General features: G+C 43.0%; 1 protein-coding gene across 1 annotated transcript in view; it reads left to right on the forward strand.

The window, feature by feature from the left end:
• MYO9A (myosin IXA) overlaps positions 1 to 21,856 on the forward strand; it is a 175,744-nt gene that overhangs the window by 18,860 nt on the left and 135,028 nt on the right. The window contains exon 2 of the mRNA XM_067305346.1: positions 18,220 to 18,314. Coding sequence (XP_067161447.1) covers positions 18,220 to 18,314 — 95 coding nt within the window. The remainder of the gene's footprint in view (positions 1 to 18,219; positions 18,315 to 21,856) is intronic.

A 21,856-nucleotide genomic window follows, 5' to 3' on the forward strand; every position in this document is an offset into this window, starting at 1 on the left:
TGCGGTTTGGCATCCAACTAGCAGCCTGCGCATAGAAAGCATTATTTTTAAGTTAATTCTCAAGCTTCAGAAGAATGCATAAGATAGCATGAGCGAACCGGTTTCACTAAGGAAAAGCGTACGCATCTGTGGCAGAAACTTGAACTATTTTGGATAGTTCAGCTTCGTGGGAAGCTGAAAAAGTTGTCGAAACTAGCTTGCCTTTGGGTTAATTTTAAGTCGGTTTTAAAGAAAGCAAGCGAATTGCCTGAACTAACCGCTGGTCACTATTGGGATGATGACTTATGCTTCCCAGTATGTTCCTTTGCCTGGTGGATGCTCTTGCTGTATAAGTTGCCTATATAGGGTCGTGTATCGGGCAGGGATGTTGGCGTCAGAAGTATGGTGTCACAATACTCTTTTCCCCGTTTCTTCTCTTTTTCTGCAAATTCAAGCAAAGAATCACCTGTTTCTGCGCTCTGAATTGCAGCCTCTCTTAATCGCTGCCCTGTTTGATTTAAATCAAACGCTCTCTTGCCAGAAGTTTTAGATGCGTATGAAATGGAGGAAAAGGACATCGTTGTTTCAGAGACAGCAAAGATCTTGCGAGTGTTAGCAGGCGGCTCAGCAAACCATGCTTTTCTGGTTTGTGAACTGTGCTTAAAAATCCGGTGAGGTCAGGTGGGCTGTGAATGACCGTTGCCAGTTCAGCAGCCCCTGCGTATGGCCAGTCAATTCTTAAATAACCCGTGATTTACTCTCAGTCCCTATTTTTGCATCATGTAGCTGCCCACCTCCCATACCGCTTTTCCATTTGTGATGCAAATTGTGTAAATGAAGATATATTTTTAATATTTCCAGTAATATACATGCAGTGATATCTCCTACATTGCTGGTGTGCATGTACACAAGCTCTTACCCTTTTTTAATGTTCTAAGTATAGCAAGTGGGCATCCAAGAGCCAGTAAGCCTGGATTAATACTGGGCTTGGGCTACTTCAAAAGGGATTACAAACCATAATATTGGCATTAATGCTGCAAGATCTAAGGGAAGCTTTCTAAAGTGCTTATGCAGCACAAAGAAACTTTGCTGAAACCTTTTAACTCGCACTGCTGCTTTCTACTTTCCTCGTCCGTGGAGGAGAAAACGGTGGTTTCTAGAATTACATCACAATTATAATATTTGTAATAATAGAGATGCAATATAAATAGCCTTATGGCATAAGTGAAATATATGGGTAATGAGTGGGTGTGACCCAGTTGTTGCTGTCTTGGTTTCTCATTCTGGCTCACATAACTGTTGCCTCCATATGACATCTGGTTTTCATCTGTTACAGGAAAGCCAAATAATTTCAATAAAACTGAGAGAAAAAATAGTCATTTAAAAAAAATTGATGTTTGGTCTGGTTTTCAAGTGGGGTTATTAATTAAATTTATCACCTGGCATTATTGACAGAATGGAGGCTTATTGGGAAGAGTAGAAGTGTCTTCTGCTGTACTGCACAATTCCAGCTTAATGGGGTCCTAACTCCACGCTTTCCCGTACATTGGTGCCCACAAGTGTCTGAGACGATAAATAACTCGAGTTGGGATCCCATTGCGTTTTGGTGAACCACCTATTTGTGGTTTCGGCAAAGCGCTGAAGCACATTCGCAGTGTGACTCCTCGGAACAATCTTATTTCAGTCTTATTTGCAGTCTATTCAAATTTGCGTGGGGGTTGCCTGGAGTAACGAAAATTGCAGTACATGAGCCTGCAATGACAACAAGACAGTGCAAAAGCGATGGAATTGCTTTTTCTTTGCATCTGGTTCGTAAGGGTTTACATCTGCTTTTGCAGGGGATATGTATGTTTGGGGAAGGGGCTCTGCTCAGCAAGGCGAGACGTTGGTGGGAATTGCCATCAAACACAGAGAGTCTCTGTTGCATTGGCAGCCCCCCTCTACTGAGCTTTAAAATTGCATTTTATTGATTGCTGGGGTTGTAGCGAACTCCGTAAGCTATTAGCCGCAAGTGCACTGTGTGCAAACTGAGCGCTTGTCTTGCTACGAGCAATATTGACCTGTTCAGTTGGGCGCTCTAGGAACATCTAGTAATTCCCCCCCCCCCCCCCCATTTAGGCTGCAACACTCTTGCTCATCATTAGATTGGTTGTTTCCACCCTCTCCCTTTTCCTGTGGCTGCGAAAGCTTCATTAGGATATAATTATAAGTAAAAAATTTCTAGTTTTCCTTATTAATTGCATCCATTCAACAGGAAAATTATGTGTAGCTAGTTGAGAGAAGAGGTTGTTGAGAGAAGGAGCCTTTTTTAAATACCAAGGTTGTCTTGGCTACTAGCTTCTTGTTATGGCATAAAGGATCTATGTGAACAAATTGTGAAGTCTCTAGGAATCATAACTTTGCGTTTCGACTTCAACGGTTGTAATTTTTAGCTTGCTTTATGGTTCTAATGTTGAAAGATCTTAAGCACTCATTTTCCCAAGAGTTTAATTAAGTTTCTAGTTTCCAGTTGGAAATCTAAAAAGCAAAATAAGCTTGAACTTGCTATTATGTTTCCTCCTTTGGAAGGAAGTGTGGCGTTTCTACTTATAAATTTGATTTAACATCACCAAAGATAGTCAGATCTGCTGAAAGAGGAGCGTTTGTTTGGAAAAGGAGATGTGGTTTGGGAAAGGCACTTGCAATTGATGAAAGTTTTCTTCAAAAGAAATTAAGGAGCTTTCCATTGACAGAAGTGCTTGATGTTGGGGGTCCGGGTCTGTATCTCAGGGTCAAATTGAACCTCAGCTCCATTTTGTTTGTCTTGTGGTGGACTGGTCCCATTGACTTGATTAAGAGGGTGTTAAAGGTTAATAGTTCAGTGACTCAGTACTTTAATCTGTCAGATAATTCTATGTAGAGATTTTAATACCTGTTTCCACCTAATATATGAGTTATCTTCGATGCATTTTTCTAATACAGCATTTGCAGAATGTCAAATGTAGTAATACTTAGAACTATTTCTAGAGACAGGACCAGTTATAATAGCTTTTTTCTCCCTCTAAATTGACTTTGGGCAGACCTTGCCTGCTGAGAGAAGTTTGTATTTCTCATAATTGTGATTTTATCTGTGTGAACTCACTTGGACATCATCAAGCAGAAGGCCTCCTGACCAACGATGGTGTCTGTGTTTGAATGCAGCAGCATCCGAGACTCACAGGAAGGCATGGAGAAAGGAGGAAAAGACGAAACAAAAACCAAAATGGGCTTGGGGCAGATTAGTTGAGTTTTTTTTCTTCTTTTTTTTTGTTTTGTTTAGCATGTTTGTGCCTGCTTTGTTTTTAAGCTCACTCGGGATCTTGATCCAGTTGTGAGTATAGTCCCATGCGTGTGTGCACCACGCACCCTGGGGAGCAAGGTGCTGCAGCGCATAGCTGGCCATTCCTTAAGCTGATGCTCTTCCTCAGCACTACTTATCTTCAAATCATGGCTTTAGGTATGTGGAAGCTCTTTGGCACTAATTAATATATATTTTTTTCTTCTTCTTTTTGCACATACCTGATAGTATGGGCTTTTTTCCCACTCCTTGCTTCAAGTTCCACCGCAATTTTAATTATTATAGAGACTTTAGACCGGACAGTCGATGAATTTTCTGCTGATTCTTCACGGCTGGGTATCATCCAAAGGGAGAAAAGACGGGGAAGAAACTGCGGCAGGAGAGATCACCAGGGTGATGGCTTTGGCTAGCTGCTGCCCGGGGCAGCCTGGCGGTAGCAATCCCGCTGGAGGCAGCGGGCTGCGCGGTAGGACAATCGCGCTGCTGTTCTCTCGCCTGCTCGCAGCCGAGAGGAGGAAGGCTCAGCAATGCCCACTTCATGCGAAGAAAGGTTTCTTTCTGTAGTTTTCCTTTTTGTCCGTTTTTTAGCTTCCTTTTCCATTCCTCCTCCTCCTCTTGAACTGCAGGCAGAGTTATTTAAGAAGGGCTGTTTTCCCATGAATTTCGTTTTTTCTTTAATGCGGTGTTTTACTTACCAATAAACAAATGCATTTAATTCCCTGTCTTTAAAGTCAAAGATGCAAGCAAAACCCCTTAACCAACCACTTTTTTGTTTTGTTTTGGTTTGGTTTTATAAAGCTGCTGTGAGCGAGCGAGCAGAAAAAGTGCCCCCCATGCTTCCCAGCTGGAATAACTAGACGCTCTCCAGCAATTTCTGCTGCGTGTTGTATGCATCCTCTCTGTGCAAAAGGGAAATAGAACTATGAGAGGTTTCAAAAGAAAAAAATTCTCCATCATATAAATAAACTGTTTGCATTCCTAAATTTCATTTCACTTTCAGCATGGAGTATTCTTTATTTTTTGAGGGGTTTCTTTCAGCTCTACCCCCACCAAATCATCCCAAATCCCTCCAAGCGATGCGTTCTGAGGCACTGTGATTAGATTATGCAGCATGCACTTTTCCTCCCACTTCTTGCTGTAGGTGTTATTTTTAACGTGGCGTTCCTAGAGATTAGTGCGAAGTGCAGATGATAGCTAGCACACTGGCAGGCACTGCAGCAGGTTTGAGCAGTAATCTCTGTGATTTTTCTCGGCATCTTCAGCAGATTTGCATGGTATATAATGCGAGTGAACAGATTGCTGTCGTCGCTAACGTTATAGCTCTACGTTATGGGGTAGAGGTTTTGGAAGTGGATAATTTTTGATGAAGAAATTAAGATCTGGATGTAAGATAGCTTTACCCCTCGTCCCCCCCAAGATTGATACCTCCGCATACACGCGTGCTACGGAGTTTGATTAAAATTATATAAATCACGAACTCTCTATTTCTATCCAAGCTGAAGAGATCCCAGGCAGAATCCTGCTTTCCCGCGGAAGTGATGTTCACCTTCGGGAAACCCTGTAGCACCTAAGCGTGTCAAAAGCTCCTTTTGCATTTTTACAAAGCTGTAATGCATCACGCGTTCTCCTAACTGAGCGCGTTACTGGTTATCTGCAGCTGCAATAACATCTTCCAGGGGCTGCCATGTTACTCTGGGATACTGGGACTCATTCTGTCTGGAAATCGGGCACGTCCGAGGCAGTAATATGAAATGTCTGTGCTAAATATAACTTTCGTTCCCTCCTGTAGAGCCTGGCTTTTCAAACGCACAGCTCAAATGGGTTAAATCTATCAGATTTTAATTTATCAGCATCAGGCCACGCAGCCTGCTTGCCTCCCGGCGGTCTGCTGCTTCCCCGTGTCCCCTGCCTTCTGCGCTGCCTTCTGCGCTGCCTGATTTTTTTCTCTCTCCTGCTTTGGTGCTTTCTATCTCCCTACGCTTTCTTGCTATAGCCCCGCTAGGCAGCGGCCGGTGTAAGGCAAGGCTCAGCGATGATGCTGAGCGCCTTACGATGATGCTGAGCACTTTACGGAGGCAGCTCTTTGCTGCCGCTGCTGCCTCCCCCAGGGCAGCATGGCCGCAGTGGTGGTGCAGGCAGTGCCCCGGGGCTGTCCCGCTGCCTGACGGCACCGAGAAATTACTTTCGACCTCGGGTCGTATTCCTGAAAGCTTGTTTAGTTTTCCAGCTATCCTAGTTTGATAAAAAGAGTTACATCTGTCTATCAGATTTGCCCTGCCTCTGCCTTTATCCCCTTGCAGCTACTGCAATGCAACTGTCAAGCGATATTTTTCATTGCATTGCAAAAGATTTAGTTACTGAAGAATTACAAAAATGCCTAAACACACCGTAGTGGTTCCTCCAAGTTTGAGAGAAGAAATGTTGGTCTAGGTACCAGGGTGGTAGAGCTTGCCGTTTTCTACAAGGTGAGTGAGCTGTGCACCATTCGTCTGTTTAATTAAACAGAGCTGGAGAGGGAGCAGGTCTGTGAAATATCTTCAGAAGGGCGAGCGATCAGAGAGGGTTCATCAAACAGCATGATGGCAATTAAACAGAAAAGGCGTTAAAAAAATCGTACATACAGTACCTGCCTGTTGGAAACCACTTCAGGAAGACAGAGCAAATGAGTCTTTCTATTCCATATCATACAAGCTACACAAGGATATGTAGAAAAGATATATAGAAAAGATGTGACTGGTGTCTCCTTTTGCAAATAATTTGAGACACTTAGCTAACTGAATGCTGCCGTATGTCGTACCGAGTCGAACATGATGCTGCAGATCGCTGTAACTGTTATTACTTCCTAGATGCTTCATTATTTATGCTCTGCAGATAAAATTGGTGCTTCTCTTTTTCCAGGAGAAAGAGCTTATTTCAAGAATGGGTATTCTGATGAAGCTGTCTTTAGAAAGGGTGTTGCATATTTGTATGAAACTATACAGCAAAACAAATGCTGTTACTCTTAGCTCATTGAACCAAGGGGGGGGAAAAAAAGTCCCCGTGTGTTTTCCGAATGTAGCTTCTGTATTTCTCACGCTATTATGCAGCATTGCAGCAAAGCACGGAAACTTCGCTCGTCTGTTCTGAGCGGTGTGTGCGAGCGCCACACACCCGATCTTTTCCTAAAGCTCTTGCAATTTAATTGCAGCGCTGCCCATACACCCTGTTGTACACAGCATCCTAGTACTTCCTGCGTGAAAATTAATACCGGCTGTGTTTTTTAAAAATCCTATCCGTTAATGGAAGGTGCATCCCTGGGCTGCGTTTCTTGATGCATGCATGAAAAAATGAATAGGGTGAAAGTGGAAGATGTAAAAATACCTGTATTGATTTCTTGCCGAGCTGATAGGGTAATTCTTGCAGGATGTGCTTTGAGGTGAAAACTCATTCTCGGTTTAGAGGCCCTTCTGCATCGCCAGCTGAGCCACGGCGCCGGGTCTGCCTCATGCTGCGGGACATCAGCTGCCCTGAACTTCGCGGTGCAGTTCCTTTCCCTTTCAATAGCGATATTTAAGAACGATCGGCATCAGCCATTGGTTTTTCTGGCGCTTATCGAATATTGCGGTCGCAAATGAGGATATTTTTTAACCTCTATGTAAAGAAAAGACTCCAGTCTTCCTCCTGCAGTTTTGGGGGTCCATTGCAAACATTTAGTAACGAACATCTGAAAATTCCCTTTTCTTCCATTTTGCTGTTTGGCTTGTGCCGAAAAGGCCAAGGTAATTTTTGTGTATTGAGCAGCGTAAAGAAGCTGCCTGCAACTCCCAGCGCTTGCAAAATTGCAGCAGGCACCAGCCATGCTGAGCTTGTGTCATGTCAGCAAGTAGTTTTAGCAGTGTACGGCGCGCTGCAATTCGATACTGTTTGTACACAGGGAGCAGCTAGTAGTGCTGGAAATTTTGGAGTCTGACCAAGAGGAGTTGCGGATTATTTACATAATCTGGCCGAAAGAGCAGGGAAAAGCTGGGGACTTGGATGCTCGTGTTTAACCTTGTCTTTTCTTGTGCCATATTATTTTACGTGGCAGAATGCAAATGTGGGTGGTTTTATCGTATTGACTTGATGGCAGTGCTCTGACAGTTGGGTTTTTTTTTAAGGGGGGGGGAGGATGTAATATTTTTGTCTGTAACTAGAAAAAAGTAGCTGCGGTCTAAAAGGAAGGATAACACATGCAGCAGCCAAGCTGGGTTTCGTATTACAGCAGTATGTTTTTGTTGCTGCTAACGTGTTTTTGTTTTTTACCCCCTTACACATATTTCTCTTGGGAAAAATCGCAGAAATATGCGTGCGGAATAGCCCTCGCGACTCCGCGCCCCCCGCGCTCCGCCGCAGCGGTCCCGCGGCACGGCCGGGCGCCGGGAACGCTTCTCCTCCGGCCTCCCAGCTCGGGGCGCTAAGCGCCGTGGCCAACTGCGGGAAACGGGGTGGGCGAGAGGCAAACGCTTGGTAGCTCCGAAACCTCGGATCCTCTTTTGCCCCCAATTTTGGGAAACTCTCGGGGCCGACTGGCGCCTTTCCGCTTTCTTTTCCAACAGGCATTTAAATGAAACCAATTTTGACCAATTTTAGTTTTGTGCATGTGCATGGGGTGTCGTGGTACGACCTGACGTTGAAATATATACTATAACCCGTGAGGTAGTCGCTTTAAATATATATTAAACGTGCTTTTTTGTGTCAGTATCCCATTACGTGCCGTTTTATTTCTTCTGCAGGGCTCATTTAGACCACTGCTCTTGCATACCAGGAGCGTGTCAAGGCTCCCACCTTCAGCTACGACTTGTTTTCACCTGGCTCCCATCATTTTATCCTTCTGTGGTTATTTTATACCTCTGTTAGTATGAAAAAGTCATTTGAAGCTGTGGTTAAGGAGAGTTTTCTCAGTTGCTGGAGTCAATCGGGGACCCATCAGACACTTGCTGTCTGTATCAGCCACCGATTCAGTAAAATTTTACTGCAGCATAAAAACACTAAGGTGGGGGAGCCTGAGCATCCGCTGGGTTGGAGAGACCATTACAGTAACACCGAGCAACCAGATTTCACTTGGAGATAGTTCTCTCTATAGGAAGCTAAACCTGCATCGAAAGTTTTGCACCGAAGCTCGCGCTGGCCAACGCTGTGAGCTTGCTGATGTACGTGTGCTCCATCGGAGGTCGCGTTAGCAGAGGACCGGGGACTCGGGCCGGACGTTGCAAATTCTGCTGGCGCTCTGCATCCGCACCAGTGTTTGCCCGCGACCGTCGGCCAGCTGAACGCTTGGTTGGGTGTCTTTCCCGTTACAGCACTTGTGCGGGAAAACTATCCATGTTTGGGAACAAGGCTTACGTAGGAGGGCTTTAGTTTGGTTTTGGGGTTTTTTTGCTGCATTGTGGTTACATGGTGATTCCTTTTCCTGAGGGTTCCTTAAAAAGAAGCAACTCAAACGGGTCCGTCTTTTGCTTAAGTCCAAAACTGGAAAGAAAAAAAAAAAGAACATTCTGCCAGCGTTAAAACCTTTGCCAGTAACACTGACATAAAATCCTAATTTTTATGTAGCTGACAGAACACCTGCATCAGCAGAGTGGTAAATCTCCAGAGCAGTTGTGTGTTGTAATGACTTTTATAATAATTTATCTGGAATATCTTACTAAGTGTCTTTGATGGTACTCTTGATAGTCCCATGACATCATTATCTCACGCACACCGGAACATCTTTTATTCAATTAATCAGCTTAAAGTTGACACCCAAATCTTCTCCAATTCGGTGCTCGAACATTAAAAGAAATTTTCTCCCATGTTAGAATTAGTGAGTCTGAATTATAAGTGTATAAAGACAAGCAGTCATAACCGACACTGTATTTTAAACCAAACTGCTATAAAAGATGTGTTTGTTAATTGTTCGGTTCCCGGATGGTTACTCGGTTCAGGAAGGGGGAGGAATTGCTGCCCTTGAATAGTCTCTCTTTTGCCGTGGCCAGGTAGATATTTAGTGCAAACGTTTTGCACTTGTTAGGTGTCTTTAGTGGGCATAAACTGCTTGTATCAGTAACAAGAAATGAATGAAAAAGTAATGTTTTATACATAGTTTAAGTTGCAAAAAGTGTGTGTATTAATAGGGTAGAACTCCCTTGGCTGTCGTTCAGTAGCTGTCCTCTGCTGACTCTTACTCTGAAATACTCTCGAAGTATTTGATGTGCTTTAAATTAAGACAATACCGCTGGGGCGGATTCTGAACGGCGCACGCACGCGACAGGCGCGCTGTCAGCAGCGGGCGGATGGAGAGCGTTTCAGCCTTCATAACGCAACAAATGGTACGTTTGCTAGGAGCAAAAGCGGGAGGGGAGAGACCCCCTAAATATTGCTTTGAAGCTTTGAGGAGTTTCTGCAAGATGTGGTTGCCCATCCGTATGGGCCTGTTTTCCCTAAAGCCTGCTGCATTGGAGTACGGGAATTGGGGGAGGAGGGAGAGGAAGGGACTCGAGCAAAATTTCCCAGATATTTTTATTCTGTGAACTCTTTCCATCCGAAGGATTTGCATAGCACCTATTTGTAGGTGCCCTGATGGTAGGGAACGAATAGCCAGGGGTGGAGAGAAAGAGGGAGAGGAGGACACCATCTTTCGGTCACCGTGCCAGCTTCCTCGCTCTTGGCGTTCGTGATGCCGCAGGCTCAGTCTTTAATGAGCTAAACAAAGTTAGCCGCTCCTGGAAAAGAGGAGCTTCTCTTCTCAAGTAATGTTTCGGGCCCTGTTTGCTTTTCAGACTTGGAACGGAAGAGAGATCATACTGGAATGTTTTATCTCTGTAAAGTATTTGAAACAGATTGGTTTGGGGGCTGTGGTTTTCTGTCGAAGCCAGCATGAAGACTAGCATAGATGGGTTTTGTTCTAGGCAGTGTGTTGACATGTGACTCTTATAGCCTTGCTCTCCATATATAAGTAATGGAGTAATATGGCTGGATTCTTGGAACTGTAGAATAATTTAGGTTGGCAGGGACCTCCCAAGGTCATCTAGTCCATCAGTGCTCCAAGCAGGTCCAGTGGGCTCAGGGCCTTGTCCGGCTGAGTTTTGAGCATCTCCAAGGATGGAGACCCCACAGTCTCTTCGGGCCTCGCTCTAGTATCCGACCGCCCTCATGATAAAGATGTTTTTCCCTGTATGTAATCAGGCTCTTCCCGTTGTAACCTGTGCCTGCTGCTGTGCATCTCTGAGAAGAGTCGGGTCCTTTTCGACAGCAACGTGGCCTCCCCTTGGCCGTCTCTTTTTGAGCCTGAACAAAGCCAGCTCTGCCAGCCCCGTGTGCTGATGTCCCATCTCCCCATACGCCATGTGCTCCAACCCCCTTATCCTCGCGGTGGCCCAGCTGGACTTGCTGGGCAGTTTTGTTGCATTGCAAAGAAAGAAACCAGAGATCCAGGCTGATGTTATGCTGTAGTACAGCAGCATCGGGAGCTTTGCAGATATTTCTGTTGAAAACACTTAGTTATTTTATTTCACGCAGCCTTGTGCATGCTGTAGCTTTTGCCAAACAAAAGCTGCCATGAAGCATATTGACCAAATGGAGGGAGAATCCCTTAAATTCGTCTTATTAAATTGTACCTAATTTCTTATAGGTGTATGAGACTTGGATATATATACATATACAAGTATATATTTATATGCAAATATATAAAAAAGTCAGAGAAATTACACACAGCTTCCACAGATATGTAGACGTAGAAGTGCAGGATGCAGTGATACATGCAAGTGAGAGGCTGCCCGGAGGTGGTGATTCCAACCACATTTTGGGCTTTTCAGACTCATGTTTCTCATTCACATTTTTCTGGTCACGTCAACAGCTAGGGGAAATTTTTTTTCTAAAATATTTGAGGAAAAAATATTACCGGTTCACAATATAAAAAATAAAAATACACTTCCTTTTGTCATTATAGACTTCTGGTTTTAAAGTGCTTTGACACCTCTGAGGTTTCAGACAGAAAATTTTGGGGTTTGGTATGTAATACGTTCCAGTGGCCTGTTTAAAAAAATAAATAAATAAATAAATAAATCTAGGGTTGTCTTGAGGGAGGGGAAATATATATATATATATATATATATATTTAAAAGTTACCCTGAAGATGAAACAGATGTGTGATGTTAGGTTAATTCATTAACGTTTGAGCATCGGGACTTACAGCTGCAGTTGCATTCTCCGTGAGAACTCTTTGCTGAAGTATCGCCGCACGGACGCTATAAATACTTAGTGGTTTCTGCTTGTTACCATAAAATCATAAAAGGTTTCGTTAGGCCATGTGAAGTATCTAACCACAACGAAGAGAAGTAGAGAGCGAGGCGTCAGCACTTGAACTTGCATTTAATTGCTCTGAAGTGTTATTCAGTGTTATTCCTTGGCCAGGGAGAAGAGGTTTTTGGCAAGATTAAAATAAATGCCTTTTTACCTTGCACGAATGCAAGCAGTGGCTTGTACTTTCTGGCTCGGGTAGGTATTTAGGTGTAGTGGCGTCTGCTGCATGGATGTGGCTTTTCGGGGTCCTTACTGAACGTTGGCTGTGGTTGCTCAAAGCCGTAATAGTTTAGCAGTGCAGTTCCCCAAATCTGGCGGATACAGTGACGTCCTAGCACTGACTCGGGACTGTAAGTCTGGTTTTAAGGTATGAGCCTGAAGGGGTTTAAGCTCTTTAGCTTAAAAATCAGCGACTAGATGAGGCCCTGCTAAATCCTGCATTTCCTCAGGCCACCCAGCGACTTCTCTGTGCTTAGTTTGATGGACAGGTCTGTTTGTTTATTTTAAATGAAAACTAAATTTAGGCTTGCAAGAAACAAATGTGTATGTTCTCTTAAATGTCCACATGTGGGCTGAGATCATACGATAGGTTTTATCGCTCGGTGAGCTGCTGCTGCTATTGCTTCAAAAGTAGCATTTCCTGAGGCAGCAGCAATAATCCGAGGGTATTTAGGAAGGCTCTGACTTAAATAGTCTAAATGCATTTCACGTTATAAAGTGATCAATGTTTTGGTCATAGTTCAATGTAATTCTGTTAAAAAGATAAGTTCCTAGCAGGACAAGGAGGGTGCTGTAAGAGCAAATTCATTGCAGGTACAACAAAAACCAGCAAGAAAAGTTGTCCTTACCATCCAACTAGTTGTGTTTCAAGATGCGGACAGGAATTCTTAAGCGCACAGAAGAATTTAAAAAGCTGGTGAATGGTCTGAATGACAGGTCACGTTTGAACTGCACGTTCAATACGTAGTCTGCACGGCTGGAAATTTTGTGGGATGTGTTTTCCTAAGCAGAAAACAAGTATTATGTTTGGTTATTGGTTTTGTAAAGGTGTCTGTCTTCTATTGCTTCATTATTTTATATGAAGATGTCCTTGTTTCATTGTGCTTGACAGCTATTGTTACAGATCAGCAAGCTCAGTATTAAAGAATTTTTAATAATAGACTAAGAATGAGTCTAATTAGGTTTTATGGATGTAAATTCAGTATCTCTTTGAAATAAATGTCACCAGCATTACACTGTTTGGGTCCTTGCCATCTAATTCTGGCCCTGGCCTTTTTCTGAGGTTACGTGATGGCAATGGACTTTTCTTATTTTGTCTTCCTCCCTCTTCCCTGCGTTTCCCAGCGTGCTGGGGCTTGGGCTGTTTTGGCATCTGGCTGGATCTATTCCAGGACTTTTTTGTCCTTTAACAGCATCTACACATACGAAGCTTTAAATCCACACCCATAACGGGAAACGTTATGCGCAGTTGTCATGAATTCAGACTAGTGTTTGATTGCACTGGTTGCAGTGCTGCTAGCTGACATTTGGCTTGCCGCATTGCTTGTGCAGTTAAAAGTAAGCCATGCTCCATGAATACCTTTTATTCATGAATTCCCGTGCTAACTTCATAGTCTTCTCTACACTATATGTGTCAAAAAGTCTCAGTAATCCAGAGAAAATAAATCTTCCAGCGTTCTCCTGTCTGAAACTAAGCTATTTCTTGTCTGTAGCATATGTAAGCATGACTAAATCTTTTGTCTTGCTCCCAGGCCCTTCAGTGCCCAATGAAATATCTTGGTGGAATAGTCTATATCGAGGTTTAAACAAAGTCGACTCGCTTTTTTTCCTGACATATTCATCATAAGGCTTTCCAAAACTTTAAATTCACATTTCAAATAGATTACAAACAATTTTGAAACGCTTGTCTATGAATGTTTGTCTTTCTGTGTAATGAGACTAAATCAGTGCAGTGGTTCCCTAGGGCGGTACGTTCACGTGTGCTCCCAGAGCTCAGAGTCAGGACCCAGGACATCTCTCTCAGCTCTGAGTTGCATTTAAAGCCTCTTCAAAGAGGAAAGGGTCAAAAAGTGCCCAGGAACTGAGTGTGGAGGGAGGGAAATCAGGACGTGTTTAGAGTGCGTGAAGGAGGTGCTAACAAGCATCAATAAGCACAAAGATATTAGGGTGAGATAAACTTCAGTATGATGAAGCAAGAGGAGAAAGAAAAACATGAGTGTTGAACTTATCCACTTTCTTGGTGGGTTTGACTATTTGACACCCAGAAAGTACATGATGATAGTCCTGATTGCAGGGCAGAAGCTCGAGAATACGAACTTGGAGGGCTCAAGGTCAGCCCAGAAGTCAATCCGATTTAACCCGATTTTAATTTAATCCAAGAGAGTCTTATGATTTTGGAAATGACCAATTTTTGAGTGTTCATTGCTGATAATATTGACCTCCTTGTGAATTAGCTTGCGGTAAAAACGTTTAGCTCGCGGCCCTATCCACGAGAACCATCTTTGTGTGCAGCAGTGCCGTAGGAGGTAACGGGAATGGGGCTGTTAATATCTCTGCATTTGCTGTGCTCTGAGCTGTTGAATCATCAGCGGTCAACTCAGAAGGCCGCATTGCTCATACAGAGGAGGGTATTGAATTTGTTTCCTTCAAAATGTTGAGCCCCGGCCAGTAAAAGCTTTGGTCTCCCTAAGAATTTTAGGAATGCTGTTATGGAGTTTTTCCGTTGAGCGCTTACAGCTTTGAATCAATGAGCTAGTAAAATGAACTAATATGAACAGAATGTAATTTGTTTTAGTGAAATAGTTATGATTCATTTTGTGTTTTCCTAGGCTGAATCATTTATATTATGCGCTATCGTTATTGGCTTTAGAAGGACATGGTGTACTGCTCGAGTATATGTAGATTAGACAAGCATAAATTGAAGTAATAGAACTTTTTTATAGCCTAATAGTTCTGTTCAAGAAACACAGTGAATAAAACAAACAAAAACGTGTTAAGTTGTCTCAAGTTAAACATCGGATATTTCTTTAGCTACTTATTGGCTCTTTATCAGTATGCCTTTGCCATAGAGTTGGTTTAAATTTTAACAAGGCATGATTCAAAGAGCTTTTGCATTTACATAAGGACTAAAGAAAATGCATGAAAGGCTGATATTATATGTTACAGTTTCCGTAGGCTTTTGGGTTATAAAATATACTGGTCTGACATGTTAATCCAGAAAAAGCCATGAAGCTCATTCCTCAAAAAAAAAAAACAAACGGAGGACTCCTGCAGTTTCCCACTCCCGTCCTCAAAACATGTTATCCTTTATCTGCCTTAGCTGCTCCCTGTTGGAGAGCACAAGAAGCAAGGAAATGTTCTGTAGACCTATTTCCACCTGCAGGGAAAAGATGAGCTGCCTCCTCCTCATTAGCTCAGGGTGGAAGAAAATGGAGATACCTTTTTCTCCACTCTCCCTTCATCTCTGGATGTAAAGAAGGCTGGCGAAGCAGAAAGTTGCTGCTCACCTCTCTCCGAAGAGGGTGTTGCTGGTGAAATTGGAATATAGCCGGCTAATTAAGGTTGTGCCAGGCAGTAGAGAGCTGCTAGAGGATTAAAAAATTTGCTGATTCAACATTTCCGCGATTTCTGATCTGTAACTGTGTTGAGGTTGGGCTGTAACTGTAACAGGCTGCAAGCAGCGCTGTGCCCTTTCGAGGAGGAAGCATCTCTGTTGCGGTGAAGTTTTCCCAGTTCAGGCTCTTCCAAAGAAGTCCTAATAAGTAGACCTTGCTTTCGTCGATGAGCTATTACTCTGTCTCTCCGGTACTGCACGGGGAACTGAACCGTAAAATACTTCTAATATTTTTGTTGGCTTAAATTCTTTATTAAGTCATATGAAAGGGTGATTAAAGTCGGATTGCCTTCCATCTAGTCTGTAGAAGTTCATAGTGTTGCTGGCTCACTTGCACTCAAGTGAACATCATCAGTTAGTTCCATAAAAAGTTTCCGTCGTTGACTTAGCAATGATGCGCTGGGTTGTGTTCAGTCCTGTTGCAAGGAAATGTTCATAATTAATATTATTAAATAAATTAACATATGGTAAGTTGCAAATATAGAATTACTGTTCTGAGTTTATTGGTGTTTGGAAAACCTAAGGCAACGTGCTAGCTTGTGTTGAATATAAACATATTCTGCTTATAAGCTTAGTGCTACGTCTCTGTGTGCTGAGCTGTTAAGTTTAAATACCTGGAAGAGAATAGGTAAATCCTTTACAGGTGTTAAAATAGCACTCATGCATTAAATGTGAAAATATCTATTTGTGGGGAAAGGGTGCCTGGAATATATTTAAGGAGGTCATAGGAAGCCCCGGGAGAATTTCATCCAGCCTCTTTTCATTGCTTACCCGTCTCTTTCTTCTTTGTGTTCCCTTTGGAAGTTCTTGCCGTTCTGGTAGCACCTGAAGGCTGGAGCCTAAGGATGATGCTACGCCTCCTCTTCCACCGGGATCCTAACTTTCCTGGTTAGGGCACTTCAGTCATGGAGCTGAGCTTCAGGAAGAAAAACAATTGCTTTAAAGAGTTTATGTATAAGGAATGTGCATATACAGGGCCCTGGGGATTGGAAGGAGGAGGCTCTGGAGGCACCGACGTGGCTAGTAGGACAGGGAACCAAGCAGGCGGTGTGAGTTACGAGAAGAGGTGCGAGGACTTGATGCAGATGGCTAGTGGGACCATAAAGCATTGCTTCAGGAGAAGTGGATGGGGTGGGTTGTTAGTCAGCAGGCAACTTCGGAGCTTGAATGTCCATCTGTAGGAATAAGCCACAGAAAGGAGTTTAATGTACTTGGAAGGCGAGGATGAGGGATGCTGGGAAGAAAACCATTGGGTGTGGGGATGTCTCTGTGCCCTAGTGATTTTGGGGGGGGATAAGCAGATAACAAGTATGGGCAGCCTAAAAACACTTGGAAATTCTCTATGGAAATACTGCTTAGCTACGTGTACGACATCAGCATCTCTCTGTACGTGCAGGTATAATTTGCTCGTTTGGCAGGTTTCTGTTACTGCAGAGCTTGTTTTAGTCAACTGAAGCAAATTTGTATGCAACACCTCGAGTTTAAACAAATCTGTATTCAAATCGGAGAAAAATCCATCATTATTCTACTAGCAAATCCCCTTCCAGTTAGTGGGCTAACTAGATTTAATGCCCTGTGTGACGGCTGATGCTGGTTCCTCACCTCAGTGATTTGACTACAGTGAAGACGGGTGGGCAAGCGATTGCGATCCGGAGTGGGTTGCAAGGCACGAGGCTGAGCCAACACCCCCAGTCCGCGGTGCTTGGCTGGGCTTCACCCCACCCTCCTCCATGGGAACGTCTGTGATTTACTTCCAGGCTCCGCTTGTCGGAGCAACCCTCCTCCTCCTCCTCCTCCTCCTCGGCTCGCTTGACTGGGGCGACGGCCCGTCCCTACGCATTGCTAAGTAAAGTTTTCTGGGAAGATAAAAGTAGAAGTGAGAGCGAGCATCGCGCGGATGCATAAGCGGAGCGCATGGGCTGCCTTTTCTGGGAGGCTTCGTTTGACTTGGTGTTTCTTCTCCTTTCGGCTGCAAAATAAAAGCTGAAGGGGTCATTTGAAAAGCTTGAGATTGTAAATGTAAAACCCTTCTCATCTTTTCTAATAAATAGCTGAGTAGGAGATAAATCTATTGGGAGCTAGGACCTGAATTCTGATACTAAGCCTCAGTCCAAAACACATTTGTAATTGTAATTCAGTGTACGTACACAAACAACTCTTGGAAATTATCTGGCATATAATTACCTTAAATAAGTTTGGATTAGGAGAAAAGTTAAAAGATTATCAAGATGGATTTAATAAATGAAGCATTAACTGTGCCGGGCAGGCTGACTTTTTCTGTCCCTGTGAGCCAGGTTTTTAAAGCGCCTTGGGCACCATTGGAAATTCCAGTTTTCAGCTGAACGGTTTTGATATGCAGTTCTTACAGGTTTCCAGCAGTTAGTCTGTTTAGAGATTGCTTTTAAACAGCAGTAAGTGACTGTCCTTATTAGGTGCCTCAGCAAGGCAGAGCTTTAATGAAAGCTTTGCTTAGTAAGGACTGAAAAGCATTTCAATTTTGGGAAGATACAGCAAAAAAAATTGAGTGTTTTGAAACAGTGAAAATACCATATGTTAGACAGTGTAGTATATGACGCTTGCCTAACATCTGAGTAGCTTTCAAAGTGTGTTTTCTCTAATTTCATACATAATTAAAAAGCAGCTTCCTGTAGCTCATTAAAAGTTGGGAGTCTTGTTGAAGCAGTGTACTTCTATATTTATTTGCATGAATAAAATATAGGCCTTAATATAGAATATAATAACTTCAAATATTAAATGTCTCTAATATAACTAAAGATTTATTTTTAAACAGTGTTTATCTTCCCTTCAGGAATGTCAACTTGCAAATGAATGTGGTCCCCAGAAGTATATCGTATTATTTTGTAGATCGTTTGACTAACTTTCCCCGCTTTTTTTTTTTATTAATTGTACGATGATAGCAAAATCCCCAAAGTAAGTTGCTTGTGGTGTGCATGCAAATAAGGTACGGTGGTGGCTTCTCAAATATAATGATGGTATCTCTTTATTTTAACAGGCTTTTGGAAACGCAAAAACAGCACATAACAACAACTCAAGCCGCTTTGGCAAATTCATTCAAGTGAACTATCAGGAGACGGGCACTGTGCGCGGGTAAGTGAAATCCCTGCTGGAACATGGTGTCTGTACTAGTATTCTTGCAGGCACAAGAAGTCTAAGCTGTTGGAGGTAATGCATGAAACAGAAGGTTAATTTTTTTGGCCAGTATGTTTCCCAAAACATTATGCAGCAATCTCTTTAAAATTTATTTAAATCCATTGGTATGAAAATGTTGGTGTATCTGTGCTGCAAATGGAAACATGAAGCCACTGGAGCTAGCTTTAAACCAGCCCCTGTAGCGTGCGCTCTGACCGCGGCTGCCTGGACCTTAGGGCAGAAGCAGGGTGAAAAGCATTGGCTCGGGCTCTGCTGTTACAGTTAGGCCAGCCTAGCTCACGCGCTTGTGATTTAACCATCACGCGCTTGTGATTTATCCATCCGTCTCCCATTAATCATGATGTCACCCGCATAATTAAGCGGAAATGTATCTCTTCTTCTGCAAATAGCAGTTAAGGCAGCAGAGGGGATCATTTTAGCTCGGGGGGCCCCCCAGGATGGGTCGGAGGGCTGGAGCGTGTGATGAGCGAGGAGCGGCTGAGAGCTGGCTTTGTGCAGCCTCAAGAAGAGAAAGCTGAGGGGGATTTAATTACCGTCTCCAACTAACTGATGTGCATTAGAGAGAAGAGAGAGCCAGGCTATTCTTGGAGGCGCACAGCAAAAGCCTGGTAGGCGAAGGACGCAAGTTGCAGCAAGTCAAACTCTGATTAGATTAAAAAATTCTGGTGGTCAAACACTGGGACGGGGGTCCAGAGAGACTCTAAAAATCTCCATCCTTGAATGTACTAAAAGCTTGTCAGGCAGCTCAGAACCTTGTGCAGTCCTAACTTTGGTTTTGAGCGTGTTTTGAGCAGGGCCTTGGGCTAGAGGACCTCCAAAGGTCCTTTCCAACACTAATTATTGCATAAATCTGTCTGACAAAGTGGTGGAGGCAGCTGCGTTGCAGGTCATAGGACAGTGCGGTTGCTTTCATCCACTGTAAGAGCAGTTTCAAGGCTGTTGGTGGTGGGTTGGGAGAGTATCAGAGATTTTACCACAACCTGGACTTAGTCCTTGAACAGTCTGCAGCTTCCTTATCCTCCTTCAGCTGACAGAGATGCTATCAGTTTAATCCTTAAATATTTACATTCAGGACCTTGTTCAAGAAAGCACCATAAAGGACAGAAGGTGGAAAAGCAGGAAAACAGTCATGAGGAGTGAGATGTTTTACAGTCTTCTGGGTTGGGGATTTTAAGGGCTGTTAGTGGGTGGAGATGGGCTGGTTGTGCTTCCCCACCTGTGGCCAAGCTGGAGAGCTACGGGGAGCTGCAGTGACCTCCTTGCTTGCTTTGAGCTTGCAGAGAAATCTCCTCTAGCAATGCAGCTTCTCTTCCCTGGGCAAAAGTCTGCTCCAGCTGCTGATGTGCATTAGAGCTGTTCTGGGGAGCTCAACCTGTCATGACTCCTCATGTCTGCTTGCTTGTCTTATACCTAGAATGCCTCTTTCCTTGTCTCTTCTTTTTCTTCCTATCCTTCACCTCATTTCTCAACCTCTCCGTCCATCTTTTCCCCAACCCTCTTACTGTCTTCTGCCACACATTTTCTTTTTTCTTTTTTCCCACTTCTACAAGACCGCGTTGCTCCTGCTACCCCAAACTCATGGGAAATGCAGCTGAAACTCAGATTCTCCCTCCGCTGTGGCAGAAGTGCTGCGTCGTTGGCAGCTGTGGGTGAAACACTGTGGATGGGCTTATCTGAGCCGGGCTTTCCCTGTGGCTCTCTTCGGTGTCAGGACGTTGCAGTGGCTCAAACTAGCTTTAAATGAGCAAGGCTACATTAACTCTGCTTTCTGTCTGGGCTGATTAACTCAGCTGAGAAATAAAGTGTGCAAGTGGCATTCTAGGGGCTGTATTATTTCTGCAGCTAGCTGGGCCTTTGTGGCTATTTTTAGCAAATTGCTTTTTAAATTTTTCTTTCTTATTTTCCAGCAGAACAGTATCACTTGAATAGCTTCCATTCATTTTTTTCTTCTTCCCTTCTGCATGAATTTGAATAGTCTATACACCTTCCAATCCAGCAACTGTTTTTTCATCCGATTTCTAATCTGATTTTTTTTTATTATTATTATTAACTTTGGTCAGCAGTTCAATTATATAAGGATAAGCCTCAGTTTTTAATTTTAAAACTCAGTTTTAAATACTTACTTAAACATGGGGTAACAGGAATCCAACAAATCCTTAATAATGGATTATCTTGTCATGGTATATCGGCTCTACGGTAGTGGCCTCTACTGTTATTTGCAGGTTTCTGCCAATTATCGTTGTATTAGTGTGGTCTAGTCCTAAAACTAAGAGGAAGGCTCTGTCCTTTCTTTAAAAATGCAGTTGTCAGGTCTTTTGTTGCATGGTGTGATGTGACTGTGCTTTGCTGCAAGCTTGAAGTGCTGCCCCACTGACAGCAAAAAGACATTTTTAAAAGCTCTTCCTGGGTGATGAGAATAAAATACTGTGTTTCCCTAGTCTTAAAAAGAAGTTCACAAGTTTGTTTTCATTTTTTTAAGCTTTGCATAGATTTTAAGCTTTGAGTCTGGCTACCTGAGTCAAATATCTCCCTGTGTTGTGCATACTGTTTGCTTTGTTACATGTAACTGTAATTTGTGATCCTGAATCCGAATTTTGCATTGCTCATAGTCTGAAAATAGCAGCTGGATATTTGATTACAAACTGAGTATAATGGCCAGAACTTGAAGAGAATATAGACTTAAGATATGCAATAGCCAAGATACTTAGTAGTAGCCAACCCCACCCCATGAAATTAAGCCTTTGAAGATGTGCTTAAAATGGATGGAGTATGAGCAATGGCTACATTTAAGTGCGTTCCCATAAGGCTTTATGAATTTAATAAGTCCTGTTCAATGATAAGTGCCTTCTGGAGGAAGGTCTTTGCAAAGTCTTTAGTCCCTGTAAGATGATCAAAAGCCTCAATGTCTTAAACACTCCATAAACCTGCAGAAGAGCCGGATAGGAGACATTTAATTAAAAAGCAACAATGCAAAGGTATAATGTTAAATTTGTGCAATGGCATGAGCCTCTATCACAAATACCATGAGTTAGCACTTTCAAGCATATTGTGCTTGGGTACTTTGCATGTTGGTATATGTATATTCAATTCCTCCTCAAATTTCAGGTGACATTACTGGTTTGCTAAATACAGGTTCTGTAGCATGGCTAGGTTAGTATTTTGCACAAACTGCTGGAGTTCCTTTTCTTTGCTATTAAACCCGTGAATAAGGAAGAGACAAGTTTTATGTAATTGGCAACAGTGGAAAGAAAAAACATTTGGGGATGTCTACTTTTTATACTTATTTTGGTTTCCTTTTTCACTATCCTATTACAAGAGTGTCTTTTTTGGGACATATATTTGTTGCGATCTTTGCACCTAGCAAGGATTATCTTACTGGAACAGTGTTTTGGTTGGATCTACCCAAAAAAATTAAAAGGTAGTTGGCCATGCTTTAAATAGGGGGTTTGACCATACGACCTCCAGAGGACCCTTCCAAC

Source organism: Apteryx mantelli, chromosome 15, assembly GCF_036417845.1.
Source record: "Apteryx mantelli isolate bAptMan1 chromosome 15, bAptMan1.hap1, whole genome shotgun sequence".
NCBI classification, from domain to species: domain Eukaryota; kingdom Metazoa; phylum Chordata; class Aves; order Apterygiformes; family Apterygidae; genus Apteryx; species Apteryx mantelli.